The 16,101-nt window shown below is 41.9% G+C and overlaps 1 protein-coding gene across 4 annotated transcripts in view; it reads left to right on the plus strand.

Annotated features, from left to right (window-relative positions):
* ARHGAP6 (Rho GTPase activating protein 6) overlaps window positions 1–16,101 on the plus strand; it is a 209,000-nt gene that overhangs the window by 13,177 nt on the left and 179,722 nt on the right. Inside the window, exon 1 of one of the 4 annotated variants that reach the window (XM_079972561.1) lies at window positions 3,051–3,209. The exons of the other annotated variants lie outside the window; for them this stretch is intronic. Within the exon in view, the coding sequence (XP_079828687.1) occupies window positions 3,174–3,209 (36 nt within the window). The 5' untranslated portion in view covers window positions 3,051–3,173. Of the gene's footprint in view, window positions 1–3,050; window positions 3,210–16,101 lie in introns of those variants that run through there. 4 annotated transcript variants of the gene reach the window in all.

A 16,101-nucleotide genomic window follows, 5' to 3' on the forward strand; every position in this document is an offset into this window, starting at 1 on the left:
GCTTTAATAGTATACTTGCTATTTTCCCTGAGAGTTTAATTGTACATCTGAAGTCCTGCAATAGCTGGATTCTGAAGCAAGGATACTATGGGGTGATGGATGCCTGGTAAAGTTTACATGGTTTGATGCAATGTTCAAAATTTGCCAGGTGCCAGGTGTGTTTTGCACCTGCCTGTCAGCCACTTGTGACCAAGTGAAGATGCCTGGGCACCAGGGTGGCTCCTGATGTCTCCACCATCTGGTGGTGCATGCCTGGGGATTCTTGGATCTCGACTGTTTTCACACACCATCATCGCATCCTGTGGAATTCTATCTGTTATATTTTATCTGCACAATCAAAATGAATTTCAGGAACCAATAAGGGTGACTTCTTTAGACAGTATTCGTCTAGCTCAATTCCCTTTCCCCATGGTTTTCTTCCATTGGATTCTGTTATCATTGGTCTCACATTTCTCTTCCAGGGATAACATGGAGAACTGAACTACTGAGGTCCTAAGGAATTTCCTTTAGTAAATTCCAACAATCATGAGGTTGAAAGCCTTGTTTGAATATTCATCCAGCTAGACCTTTTGTGCAGGCAGTAACTGAGTTCAGCTGAACACTGCTGCTTAGAGTCATGATCAAACTTTGTTTACTTAACCCTGGTCGTGTATTAAGCGGGCCTCAATGACAGCCATATTATGAGTCATGTTTCTTTACAGCAGTGCTTAATAAAGTCTTAAATTCTGCCTGGTTATCTTTTATTGCTAAGAAAAATAGATTAATCTTTGTTTTTAAGGCCAAACTAGATGTGATGGCAGAAGCTATCTTTTTGTTCACATGTCGGCATATTAAGCAATGTGAGGTCTAATTTTAACCTCAAAAGGCATGCCTCGGTAAGTGGAGCTGAATTCTGCTTTTCTTTGCTGCAGTCTATTGTCTCTTTTACCACCTACCCTAAAGGATTATTGTTTTGTGAACTGGGGGAAGCAGAATAACATTCATTTTTCATATGAATTGCCTGCTACTTACCAAGGATCACAATTAAAAAAATAAACTTGCAAAACATAATAAACAGTTAAAATAGAAATGAACTGATAACATTACATGCAGAAAGTAAGCAAGAATTTCACATTCCCAAATGCCTGAGTCAAAATATATAGCCTTGTGTTTACTGACAGTCCCCAGAATTGGGCCAGGCAAATATCAGGAGGCAGAGAGTGTGGGAACCACAAAAAAAGGCCCTCTGAAGGTGATGGAATCACCAACAAGTTATTTCCTGTTGATCTTTCCAGGGGAGCACTACCTTATTCTGGACAGGTTTCAAACACCAAACACACATAGTACCGCCATCTATCTGAATTTGTTGGCTCTTATTCAGCCTATTGCCACCTCCAGACACCTTGATTGAGATGCAACAGAGGAAGCTGAGTGATAGCAGCATTCTGATGACACCTTAATCCAAATCTCCTGATGACGTCTTTCCACTGTTGAAGAAATGGGTAACGAAATGGAACATGCTACAGCTCAACTGTGATACTGTTGAGATTTCCCCGGTACCTTTTGTAACCCATGGGACTCAGTCCTGCAACTAGGAGTGGAACTTCAGTAAAGCCATGTCCCCAGTCCCCATCTCTTTATGCCATTCCAATATGATACTGTGGTCCATGGTATCAAAACCCACGAAGAGGTCAAGGAGAACAGGCAAGGTAGCACTCTCCCTGTTCTCAGGGGCCCTTGGTCTTTCAGGCCATGATAACAAACACATCAAACAATAAGACCTGGGATATCCTCTCAGAATTTGTTGTAACTGCAATTTCTAATTCTGTATGAATCTGAATAATTTTATCCTCAAAGTGCTTCATAGAAGTATCACAGCAGTCTTCTGACAACTCACTTAATCTTCCCCACTGGCCAGGTGTAATAAGCCTATTTACAATTTGGAACAGCTCTGTTGGACAGCTACTCAGTGGAGAAGTAGTAACCTTTATTCACCACTAGATGGTAGATTCAAATAATATACTCACCCAGTGTGTTTTTTTCCTAAAAAAAATGTTTAGGGGTGCTCTCATTTTGACTCAAGAAAATCACTGGGAAAGGAAATAAAGCTGCCATCAGAGGTGGTAACAACGAAACTGACCGACCACTGTGCTAGATTCCAACTCCTACTTCACACATTAAACTCTCGCTTCCGTCTGAGACTCAGGAAACACCATGACAGGAAATGAGGCCGCCATCAGGGGTAGCAATGGAACTGATGATTCACCGTGCTAGAGAAGAAACTAACAATTTAATTTTTTTAAGTTTCTTCTCCCGTTAGATTCACAAAATGTTTAGGGGTATGCGTCCCCCCAGAAAAAAGCACTGCTCTCGCCCATCTTAGATCAGGTTCTCTTCAAGATTTTTTCCACTTGCACTATGGTGTGATCACATCAATTGTCTTATGCCTCTTGCCATTCCACTGCAAGACTAGAGCCCTGATAGGAACAGGGCTGGAGCCGTGGCAGGATTTTATCCAGAAAATCCTGCAGAGCCTTCAGGAATCCTTTGAATTTCATAGGTCTCCAATAGGTTCACCACCTTTGCACCACAACTATGTCAGCCTTCACCAAGGAATGGTCTGTCTATGACAATAGGCTGAGTACCATCTACTCCCTTTGATGTCTTTAATAGATCTAACCTGCTTGGTCTCCAAAACTGACAAAGGTGTGTCTGGCCTCTGATGTATTTGGATAGCACCATGGTTGTCATGGAGATCATGACAGTCCTGATCTGTAAGGCTAGATGCCTTCTTGATGGGAATGTTGAAAACACAACAGTGCACTGAAAAGACTGACTCCTTTGTTGCCCCTCTACACACCTCCCTTGCAAGGGAGCACACGGTAAAGGGCGACAGATGTTGAACTGAGCACAAAAACTAATGGTTAGCCAGTGCAGTCATGTCATAATTGGTGTTATGTGCTCAGACAGTCCTGCCCCAGTCATCTGCCTGGTAGCTGAATTCTGTATCAGCTGCAGTTTCCAAGGCGTCTTCAAAGGCAACCCTACATATAGCATGTTGCAGTCATTCAATCTAGAGGTCAACAGAGTGTAGACAGCAGACGTTAGGTTATTCTTTTCCAGGTAGGAGTGTAGCTGGGCCACCAACTGAAGCTGATGGAAGGCACTCTGCACCACCACCACCACAGCCTCAAATGGCTGCACTGGATACAGAAGTCCTCACAAGCTATGTGAGAACCCCTTTCAGAGCAATCTGGATAGTGAGATGCAAGGGTGGGGAAGATGAAGTTTTATGTATGATAGGAAGTAGTACAGTATATGCTACTAAGATAGCCTTCATAAACCTGGTGCCCTCCAGCAAGTGTTGGCTGCAGCTGATTGGAGTTGTAGTCCAAAACATCTGGAAGGCACCGGATTGGTGAAGGCTTTGCTAAGATATCAGTACTGATTTAATTCTACTCCCGTTGGTGAGAAATGGTGTTGGAACTCTGTGAAGTTAAGCCAAGAAAAATCTATTTGGATCATAGAAAATACACATTTCTTGTCCGAGGCATCTTATTGTTTCCCTTTATGGAAACTTAGCTGTCAGCTGGTAATTAATACATGTGATTTGTTTTGAACACTGATGAAAATCAGCAGCTCTGTGTAGTCCCCACCTCTCCCTTAATTGGCATTAATTAATAGAACGTTTTTAGTTCAGTATTACATTTGGGCTATACTTGTGTTCAATAATTGAATTCCGCATGTAGACTTTCAAAGACTGGCAGTGCTCCAAGCACTGAAAAGTCCTGTTTTGTAAATTTAAACTCCAGCTATTTTTAGCTTTTATTTTTAGTTAAAACATCGCATCACTACTGGCATGAAGTCAGAATGATCTTGATACTTATGGCTAGGATCTGTTCATTCTCAGCACTAGGGCCCCGTTTGTGCAAGCAGCGGTGTAGCAGATATATTAAATGTAGCTACATAAAAGTGAATGCAGAGGAGGAAATACGATTTGTCTCTTTTCAACTAAAAATAGTTTGGTGTGAGGTTAAAAAACCCTGGCAAGATTAAATAGAATTTATGGGGTTAGCGACCTTAAATGCTGGAATTGTCAGGCTGACTGATCATCTTCATGTATGGTGGGAATGCTCATCAGCTGTACTTTATTGGAGAACAATTTCACAATTTCTCTCAAATACTACAGACTGCATTATAAGACCTAGTGTTTTGATGGTTTTGTTTAAAGTGGTTGGAAACGAAGTGGAGAGGCCTCTAAGATTGTTAGCTTCTATCTTATTAATGGCTGCAAAGATCATGTGGGTAATGAAATGGAATGATCAAAATTCCTGGCCACTCTCTGGAAAATGGCTTTGACTAGGTGGCTAAACCAGATAAAGGTAGCTGATGGGTCTCGAACCCTTGGTGCGTTAGGGACTTCCCTGCATGCAAAGACAGGCTCTGGTGCGTTAAGCAGATGATACCAATACAGTGGTACCTCGGGTTACATACGCTTCAGGTTACATACGCTTCAGGTTACAGACTCCGCTAACCCAGAAATAGTACTTCAGGTTAAGAACTTTGCTTCAGGATAAGAACAGAAATTGTGCTACAGCGGCGCGGCGGCAGCAGGAGGCCCCATTAGCTAAAGTGGTGCTTCAGGTTAAGAACAGTTTCAGGTTAAGTACGGACCTCCGGAACGAATTAAGTACTTAACCCGAGGTACCACTGTAGTGGGTCCAATGGTCAAAAAGTTGGTTTCTGCACGTTCTGTAGAGGGAAATGAGGGGCAGATGGGGCTCGCCCATCTGGGAAGGTAGCCTATCTAGGAGAAGAAAAACAATGATGCTCAACCTCTGCTGCCTTGTGGGATATCTTTGGGAGAAGAAAAGACTAAGGAGTAAACCCTACACAAATCTGGAATAGAGTCCCTAAGATGGTTGGGTGACATATTGTATGCCTCCTTCTGGCAACTCCTGCAGCCTGGCTGGTTCCAAATGTACTGTTCTGCTTTCCTTTGGACCACATCAGCAAGACTGGTGGAGGGGTCTTGTTGTCTTGGCAGCCCGGGGCCGCTATACACATTGCTTAGGCTTGCATGCCTGGAAGGTCACTTTGGTGCTGCTAACACAGCAAAAGCAGCCCAAGCAGGGCCGTAGTTAGGGGGTGGTGAGGTGGGCCCTCGCCAGGGGCGCAGGTGGAGGGAGGTGCGCAAAATCGGCTTTTAAAAATTGTCCATAAATATGTCTATAAAAATATTAATTATTGCTTCATAAGAAAAGGTTTTAAATAGAGGGTGAATTGAATGGGGAGTGGGTTTGGAGGAGAGGTAGACAGAAGAGCTAGTTTGTCAGTGGCTAGGTGGTGCAATCTGGACAGTTCTGCCAGGGGTGCAAGATCACCTAGCTACGGCACTGAACACAAGAGGCAGCCATTACAAGTTCCCGGTCTCTGCAGCCACAGCAGAGCCACAGCAGGCACTGTGATTCTCCAGCAGTTTGAAGTCACCCGAGAGGCACACTCCATTGTCTTTTGAGACAAACGGATGCCAAATGATGTGCCTGGAAACTTTGAATGTCATTTATCCCAGTCTGTATTTGTTTTGGATTTTACATGAAATTGTTTTACATATGTTTGTTGCTAAATCACTTTGAGATGTTTTATTCGAAGCTATTCATAACTAGAATATAATCAATCAATACATACATAATAGTTGTAGGCTACCTTGAAAACACAGTGAGTATATCAGAAACGAAGGCTAGGAGAAGAGAAATGGCCTCATAGATAATGGTATGGTGGCTTTCGATTCTCCTTATTCCACATTTTTTGCAATACATTTCAATCCTTGGGCTCGAGGCCCTGCTATCCACTAGAGGATGTGCAGAAACAGAGTCCAATATTGCACTGAGAATATTTGAGTTATATCAGGGAACAAAAACATCGTAAATCATCAGTCATTATATATGTATATTAAACCTCAGGGAATTCAGAGCTGAAAGTTGTCATGATTCCTAAATATCTTTCCTTAACTGAGCCAGGGAATACTTGGTTCAGATTCATGAAACATTTTTTAGCTAGTAGAGTGAGGTGCATGTTGCATGGTATCATTCTCAACAAAATGTTGCTTGTTGCAGTGGTAATTTTATCTTGGCAATAGTTCAGTATGTTGGATCACATATTGGGGTTGCCTACTTTTCTCCTAGGTGTAGTTGAGTAAGCAGTCTAATTAACATGTGAAGTGGCAGTATACTTTTATCTGCAGAAGGTGTCATGGGTGAAATCTGTGAAGTGTATGCAACAAAGTAATTTGCCAACTGAGTAAGCTGCAAAGGTCTGAAGGCATGCATAATGGAATTTAACAGAACAGGCCTTTGCTTCATCTCATAAATAATGACTCTTTAATAATAAGATAGATGGGAAATTGGACGGTCACTTCTCCCTTTAAGTTTCATTCTCAGTAGCTTGGATCAGATTTTCTGACTTTGTTTTTGGAATTTTAGTGTGTTTTATTTATATGCACAGGGAACCACCTTGCCAATGATCTCACCATACCACATATCCAGTTTTGAAGCCTTGCTAATCTGTGATAGTTAGTAGTAGTTGTTGCATGATTTTGAGACATTTGCTTGTTTATGGATGAGATGTACAGAGAAAGTGAATTGCTATTGGCGTGTGTGTGTGTGTGTGTGTGTGTGGTAGTCAATACTTTGTAAAGCTGTACGAATATTTCTAATGCAACTACCAATATCAATAGGCTTTATTCACAGAGCTGTTTCTGGCCCTGTTGGACATGCTAATTTTTCATGTCAGTCTGCAGCTGGAACTTCTTATCCATTTGGATGCCATTTTCCTTTGGCTCACCTTAAGCTCTGTGAAATTTCCGTGCTTCAATTGATATGTCAGAAAAGTACATGTGAAATAATGTGTTATGATGTGAGTGGCTGCATGAAAACAATGGAGATTTAATATAATGGGGTGGGGGTGGGGAGATGGATTTTTTTTTATTGCTTATGCCTTTCTGTTCCCTCCTGAAGGCCAAGGGGACTAGCAGCAAACAAAGAAAAAGAACAAATTTGAAATATCAGAATAATGATAAATCATAGAATCTTAAGAGTCATGGAATTGTTATAAATGTAACAATGTTTCAGAATTTAGCACGAGACAAAAGCCAAGCGTCTTTTCCTCCCTAATTAACTTTTATTGATAAAATAATAACAAAAGTCAGCTTTACAGAAACATGGAATGGAATAAAACAAAAACAAAAAAATAGAAAGTATTACAAAGGGATATTAACTGAGGTGGAATACTCATTGGTGTAGAAAGATATCACAAGTACATAAGCAAAGATACAGTGTTTTACCTTACATCAGTGTTTCCCAATGTGGACCCCTTTTTTTCCTCAAAAGCCAAGCCATGGACCCCCCACTTTTGAAATTTTTTGATATCTCCTTGGTAGTTTTCATTATGTGAATGGTGCTGCAGACCCCCTGGGTTCTGCAGACCATGTTAATACCCTGAGGTATGCAAACTACCAGTTGGGAACCATTGCTATGGATAAACTAGTCCTCTGTAGAGCAATACCTGAGGGACCAGAGGGCTAACATGCAAACAGAAAAATACATACTATGAGAATGGATACTACACAGTGTCACAGTGGTCTTATCATGTCCACTCAAAAATAAGTCCCACTAAGTTAAATGGGGTTTTACTCTGTAAATTCCATAGGATTGCAGCCAAAATCTTTTAATAAGCACATAAAAACATTACAAAACAAACAGTACTCTTTCAAAGCTACTAATATTAATAAGCATAAAAAACACCACAATAATCCCTGTATTATTAAAAAAATGCAATGAAAAGAACATTAGCAAATAAACCTATGAACAGAAGAGGCAACTTGAGTATGAATATTTATATTTATGCTTTATTTATGAATTTTAACAAGGCAAAAATAAGGAATGTGTTAAGAACTAAGCTACAATAAATATTATTGCCAAACGCTAGCTATAATTTATTGAAGGGGGTTTAAAATGCATAAGTGACTGCCGGTTCTGCATTTTATCCAAAGTCAGCCTAGTTATCCCCACTGCCACAAATTTTCTTTTCAAATTGCCTCCTAGCCTCTAACCTAAGCATTTCTTATTTTGTATTGCATACTCATCTCCCCTCAGTTGTGAAAGAGGTGCTGCCTTGAACTGACCACAGTTCCTGAAATGGCAACCACTAAAGGGGAGATTTCCAAGGGAAAGCTACGTACTTTGGAGTTGTCTCCACTGGTGTGGACACACTATCTGTGATGAAGCTCAGGAGATACTCTTCTTCCCCAGGAAATAGGGACTGGAATCTACACATCAAGATGCTGACAGACCTTGTGGATTGGTGTTTCTGTGCCCAGTTCAGAAAATGTTCCTCCCACCTTGGTTTCTGGCTTGCCTCTGACATGGCAAAACCAGTGTTTAGATGCAACATAGCATGCTCATTTTGACATATTATGATGTCTGTTGTTGCTTTCATTGTTAATATTTTTGCTATGCCAGGTTTATTGTTTTTTCGTTAGGTTTCTTGAGCAATCCGCACATGTTTCAGTCACTGGCGGACGAAGGTGGGGTGGGGGGAGTTGTCCGCCCCGGGTGCCATCCTGGGGGGGGGGTTGACATTGCGGCTGCCCCCACCCCCAGGATGTTCTGCGCTCGCCATGCACGCCCTGGGGTGCGCACCACGCCTCCTGGGACGCACACCAGCCCCGCCCCACGGATGTACGCCGCTCCCAGTGCCAGAGCTGGTAGCTTCGCCACTGGTTCCAGCTTTTAAAATCCTCTATGTAGTATGGGATTTTGGTTTTTTCATACAATTATTTCTCTCACCTCCCACCCCCAGGGTTTTGGGGGGAAAGGATGTTAGCCTTATGTGAATTTTGGAAGAATCTAACAATGCCTGCAGTGTACTTTTCAGCAGTCTGAAATGATGTGCATGAAAATGCGAGCAAGCTAAAAACTTCTCAGCTGATTGCTCATCAACAGATCCCCTATGATTTGGCAGCTATATTAGAGGAAGCAAGCTTAGTAATGTTGTGCTTGATGTTCCTGCTGAGATACAAAGATAAAACTGTTCATAATTACATAGGCTTGAACCCAGGAAATTCAGATCTAGGAGATATTTTAAAGTGAGTCACTATCCATTAAGGATATGCTGGAATTGCATTTAGATCCCTGGAGAAGCAGCTGCATCACACTACAGTAGAAGTTAAGTTCTTCTATGGCTGGTTGGCAAGTACACAGGAAAAATAATATCTGAAGTTATTAGCATATCAAGGAAAGCATCCATTGATGCCAATAGAGTCTTCCCTTGAAATGCAAATAGCCACTTTGGAATGGCAATTTTTTCCTCTGGACTATGGTAAAGGGTAGGAGAGGAGGGTTAAACACCCACTCTCTATCACTTACAGTTGCTAGACTTATCAGACTGTCCCATTGCTGCCATTTACTTAAGAAAAATGTGTAAACATCCCATTTACCATTCTCAGAGATGCTCAACTTGTGCAGATTTATTTAACAATTGACAACATTTGACTAGTCGTTTGATTCACATTCCAGCCCTAGATGACTGGGGGTGAAGGTTCTTCTTTCAGTAGTAATACTGATCTTAAATGAAAGTGACTCTTAAGTTAGGCGTTAATGTGCAATTGGGATTTCTTCTTTTGTAACCCTGAGGTCAGAGTGGGCTGTCTCTAAGCCTCACCCCTTGGAAAGCTGAAGCTGTGTATCATTTTATACTTGCATTAATTAAAAATCCTGGTTAAGAAATTGTCCTCAGGTTTCAAAGTTAATTAGTTGAAGTGGGGGAATTGACTGTAAGTTTTGTTCAATTCTGTTCGGATGGGGTGCATTGGTAGTGCATTTGACAGGTCAACCTAAGGTCAGGTGCCATTGCATTCATTAACACGCTAACAATTACTGCGTGACTAGAATCTATATCAACTGCCTGCTATGAAATGAGTCCTTTCCGTAAAGTGTGTGTTACACATATGCAATGCAAACTTTCCCTTGCATCTTCTATTAACTTATTACAAATTACTTGCATATTGAAAACAGAGCATTTTCCTGCTTGATATAGTCATCTTTCTCCCTGCTCTCCTTTTATTCTAGAATAACTATAAACTACTATGGTGTAGCAGGTTATCACAATGGATCAGTGCAGTTTGTTAGAACCTCAACTTGTATGGTATGAAAAGTTCCCTTTTTTGTTAACTATTGCAACCCCCTGCATGTGAAGACAGGCTTGAGCAGACAAAAGCAATGGTAGGTCCAATGGTCAAGAAGGCTGCATGTACTGTAGGGGGAGATGAGGGGCAGATGGGGCTCATCAACCTGGGAAAGGTAGCACATCTAGGTGAAGGAAAACTCTGATCCTCAGCCTTTGCTGCCTTGCAGCTACACTCATTCGTGATAAAGGCTTTGGGAGTAAATCCTGAGGAAAGATATGTACCCACTGCCTTGCAAGACATCTGCAGGAGAGATAAAAAAGGCAGAGGAATAAACCTTACACAAATCTGGAGTGGAGTCCCTAAGGCAGTTGGATGGCATCTTGTATGCCTCCTTCTGGCAACTCCTGCACCAAAGCTGGTGCCCATTATATTGTTCTACTTTCCTTGGGACCTTTCAGTGAGGCCAAGAGAGAGGTTTTGTGGTCTGGGCATCCCTGGACTTTGATACACACTGCCTAGGTTTGTGCCCCAGAGAGGTCACTTTGGTGCAACTATTTAACTCACCCCTGATTCTTCAAACCATGGTTTGTTAGTTCACCTGAATTCAGTCTTTGTCTCCAATTTCCTATTAATTTGGAAGTTGATGTGATAAAGAGAAAGCCTCTCCTCCCTCCAAGAGGGGAGGTGTTGTGGGTGGGACGCGATTTGTGTCATGCAAGGGGCGTTATGCCCCCTGCCCCACTCACCTGGCTGGCACACCACGCCCACAGGTAAGCGCCCAACTGGGCGGCTTGGAGGGGGTGTGGTTTGCAGTTTAACTTACTGCTGTGCCAGCCATTCCGCCTCATTTTCCGCCTTCCTGTCGCGAGTCACCCACCCTCCATTCCCTTAGAGTTTAGGGTTTAGTTTTTCTCTTGGCCTTGCTCTGGACCTTAGGTTGGTCGCCCAGGTTGTCCTGGGGGCCTGGTAGGAATTTTTCCATCTGGCATCAGGCCTTGTGGTTTTTTCACCTACCTCATAGCAATCGTCACAACTTTCTTGGTATTGGTGGGTAGGTTAGGCATTGGAATGTGTTCATGGTGTGTGGAAGGGCTAGGTGTGGCCATCGCCTACCCCTTCAATTTTGGGTATTCCGTTAAAGGAATCTGGCGGTCATGGATCCTGTCCGATGCCTGTGTGGCAGGGGGCCATGGCACGACCCTCAGTGACATCAGGGGAGAGCTTATAGTTCTATTAGCAGCAACAGGCTCCACCTTCTGGTGAATAAACCCCCTTCGGGCTCACCCCCTCTCCGAGTGGGTGGAGTCAATCTGTCGTGGTCCAATGCCTAAGCCAGTACCTTTTCACTTGCTGTAATCAATAAAGTTGTGGCCTTTTCTTGCCCATTAACCTTATATTCCGTGTCCGTGTGTCTTCATTCCACAAAGCGGGGATCGGGTCCTCGAACCACAATAGCCTGTTAAAAAGTAAAATAATAATAATAATAATAATAAAAGTAAAAAAGAACAAAAAGAACAAAAAGTAAAAAGGAACAAATGTGATTTTCTTCTGTTGTTCTAAATTCAATTCAAAGATTACTTATTTGTACAATTTATAGTTAAACAAAACTCTAAGATGTTTACAACTTAGGTAAGATAGAGGTCTCTTAGATGTGTCCATACAAGGACAAAGCAAGACTTAGCAGGACAAAACCTTAATCGAGTTCCATCATCCAGCTTAATTAGAAATGTTTGCAATAATTACAGAGAATTTACAGTATATATTTTAAAATCCAGATTATTTGTAACCTGGATAACTACTACCAGGTTGGAGTTTTAGTAACACTTCATTTTATGGTAATGGCCATCATCGAAGCAGTTGAAAAGTACAGCGTCGTTCCATCTTTGATATTCTCCCCAGTTCTTAGTGATCATTCCTCTGTGCAGAGGCTCTACAGACACAACACCATTCTTGTCTTCTGCCAACATTTATAGTCGTGATCAGCACAGCATTGTGTTGTTAGCTTGCCATCTGTGAAACTGCAGTTGTAAAGTAGTAACTTGCATTGCACATGTGGAATTACTTATCCTATCTGGGAAGAATGTATGAGGTGTGCAAGTTTTCTTATCTGCCTTTCAGTAAGTGGACAGATAAATAGTTTAATTTAAAATATGAAGCTGTGACTTCAAAAAAAATATATATATCTCAGTGATGGCTTTTGATATCCTGTAGCTTGTCAAGGGAGCACGTGACCATACAGTCTGCTAGTGATGTTGGAGAGCTGCATGTTTCAAGCCTAGCCTCCAGGGAGGAGGAAGAGGAAGACAGTTTAGATTTACAACAGGGGGTTGAGGGAGGTCACAGCTCAGAGGGAGATGAAGGGAAAAGTTGGGAAATCATGGGCAAGCCAGAGCAACACCTGGTTGACACGTTGTCATTAGAAAGCATTCCAGACCCTCCATCTCCTAGAACCCAGCGAGCCTTAAAAGTAGGAGAGCAAAGAGCTCAAAGACAGAGGGCACATAGCAGCACCTGTAGAGGAGGTGATGATGACGAATGAGGAAGTGGGAGAGATGGGGACAATGGAGATTCACCCGGGGCAATGCCATTATCCAAGAGGCTGGGTTCTATAGCTCCTCTCTGTAAAGATTGAAATAAAAAAGGACTGTAAGAAACTTTTCCTTGTCTTATACTTTCCTGGGCAACCAGCTGGGAGCTGCTGACAGCATCCTGACACTTTAGGGGAGTTGGAGCCTAACAACATCTGGAAGGCCACAGGTTGCCCATCCCTGGGTAAGATGACTGGATGCAGGATAGCTCCTAACAACTACCTGAACTTTACCTTTTGGATTGCAACTTACAATATAAGCCACGAGGTGGGCTTTCATTGGGCTAGCACTAGGTGCAAAGATGCATTACAGTGGGACCTCGGGTTGCGAATGTGATCCATGCGGGAGGCATGTTCGCAACCCGCAGCACCGCGTATGCGCATGCGTGGGTCGTGATTCGGTGCTTCTGCGCATGCACAAGTGCCGAAACCCGGAAGTGACCCGTTTTGGTACTTCCAGGTTCGGCGCGGTGTGTAACCCGAAAATGCATAACCTGAAGTGTCTGTAACCCAAGGTACCACTGTACTGAAAAGATGTACAAGTAAACACCTTGGGTGTCTGGCCTTGTAGGTCTCACAAGCACTTCTGAATTCACACATTAGCCTTGAGGGGCTTATCATTGAGGGGCTGCGTGGTTGGTGGTGATGGTACATAAGAAGAACTGACTTTGTGTTTGCCGATGTGTGTGTATATATATAGTAGTTATGTTGCCTTAGGTGAGCGAGCACCTGTTAATATTGTTTTACAATAACTAGATTCAGGGTCATTTTTACGAGGGAAAAATAGTTTTGAGACAGAAAGAATTTGAAAACTGGAATAGCTTGTTTAGAGCTTATTTGTTCAGTAATTTATTAAATGGATAAAATATGTGTAAATATGGATAAAAAAGGTGTCTACTTAGGCATTTCCAAAAAGAAGATGAAAAGCACCACAAAAAAAGGACACAAAATTGCATACAGTTTGCAAATGCTTATTTATATGTATAAATGAAAGTTTGGAAATCCTTGGCTTTGCCAAATTAAAGACACCCGCGTTTCTGTTTATTTCTTCTGTGCCTACCCAAGGAGCCTGTGCATTTCAGTTTAAAGCTTGAGACAGATCTGGGTTACATTTCATACATGTACTTCATTTTTTTCAGAGATGGGGAATAGCCATTGTTTCTTTATCCTAGAATCCTAGGTGTGCAACTTGATACCTGTAGCGTTTGGGAAGGATTTCTTCAGCTCTGTGATGGCATCTTGAAACATCCATTTAATTTTTGTACTTTTTTGTACATTTGTACTTTTCTGTATATCTATATCCACACAGACTTTTGGACCTTGATTTTCTGCTCATCTTTTTGTTGGGGTGGGTTGAATTGGAGCTGATCTTGTAGACTTCTTACCAGTGATCATTTTAGCCAGCTACATAAAAAAACATTAAAAGCAAGAATATTAAGTCACTGATGTCACCAGCTTAGCATTAGAAGGGAATCTTGGACCCAATGTATAAGTATGCAGACTAGTGTGATAAAATTCTGCACTGTACCAGTTCAGACTGCAGATATACATAGGATTAATGTTTGTATGCTACTGCATGAAGGAGAACATGTCTGGCACACGAGTGAGAATTATTTAGCACCACTCTCTCCCTTATGGGCTGGTATGCAGAAGTTTTTGTTTTGTGGGGGAAGCTTTTAAAAATATGATATCTGCTTTGCTCAGGACTGACCCTACCATTAGGCAGAGTGAGGCGACTACCTCAGGTGGCAAATGCAAGGGGGTAGAAGTCACTTCTTAAGTGCCCAGCCATTCCGCTCTGTTGGAGGACAGACTTGTTTACGTTAGACAGCCAACCTTGCCCACCCTAAACTATCCTGTTGTCCCATGTCGATGGGGTGCCATCTTGTCTTTCACCTCAGGCAACAAAAATGTATTGTGTCCGCCCTGGAATCCAGAATCCTGTTACCTCAGTTCCCCTCATTTTGCACAATGTATAGGTCTGCTCTAATGCCTCCTGTTTTACTTAATTCTCCAAAAGGCTGTGTGGCCTAGTGAACCTTTTCAAGTAGAGTGGTGTGGACCAGTCATACTGATAACAGCGAAAAAACTCTTTTGGGGCAGCATGGAACTTAATAGTAACTTGCCATTTGCTTTTTAAAGTAGCAGTTTTACTGTAGCTTGTTATTTCTGCTTCCTCTCCTCTGACATTCCTATCAAATTAGTTTTGTTTGTGTAAGCAAGGCTTTATGAGCTTTAAAACAAAGTACAACATTTAATGTATGTGTACAGGCAGCACCACAGCAGTGTGACTTGAGATAAATATATTCAGCTGCCTCCACGGAAATGTAAAACATGACCCCTTGGGCATGTCTCCTAGTAGGCTATAATGATGCGTATATTGGCAGGTCATTTGGAATTGTTCAATACTTGTTTTATTATGATGAAGCTTAGAACAAAAATTGGAATCTACATATACTCATTAAGCACATTTTTTCCAGTAAGTTGTTCTCAAGTGCATAATGAGGTCATCCTTCTCAGAAATTATAGCTTGTTTTCTTACAGATAAGTTCAAGTAGATTTCACAAGCCATTAAAAAAAAACATTGTTCTGTGAGAAACTTTTTCTGCTGGTCAGACAACATGGCCGCTTTACACATAAATATGTTGTAGCAACATACAAGTTGTATCCAGTCTTTACAACAAAATCACTTGCAAATCTACAGGAGATTGCAATCTCTGCCCTAAATCTTGTGCTAAAGATATTAGTTCGTTCCTCTTTGATGATGTAATGCTACAGAAATGTAAAGTCGATACGCCGCAGCTTCAAAATAGGGACTATCTGGCTCATGGTCTGCATTATCAGTGGTGTAATAATACTCCTTTTGATCAAAGTCTTTTTTAAATCAATGGTCTCTCTGTGTGTGACTACATAAAAGTTTCAGCGTGTCCAGTGTGAAGTGAAGCAGAAGGATGCTGGATAAGCTAAGGTCTTAGTCCTTGAGTAGGTTAGTTCATCAACAGGCAGGCGATACTGGGTAAATGGTGTGGGAAGTGGGCAGAATCTGACCTGAATGGACTGCCTCGGGGGTGAATAAAAGTTGATTACTAACTTTTTAAGTCTTGACTGGACCAGAATAAAGAAATGTTCTGAAAAAGCTACTCCATGCCTCCCCTTCCACACAGCTGGCGAAACTCTGAGCAATTCTTGTTTTCTGTGGTATGGGCCAATAAACTTTCTGAGAGCTATTTTCCCTAGAGCATTTTCCTTCAGATGGTATTAAACAACCTACATCTGGAGTGTTGTTGGTGTAGTACAGCTTTCTTATCTTTGCTTATGTGAGTCTCAAAGCTCCCTTCTTGAGTTTGAC

This window comes from Podarcis cretensis (genome assembly GCF_951804945.1).
Source record: "Podarcis cretensis genome assembly, chromosome: 4".
Classification (NCBI taxonomy): Eukaryota; Metazoa; Chordata; class Lepidosauria; order Squamata; family Lacertidae; genus Podarcis; species Podarcis cretensis.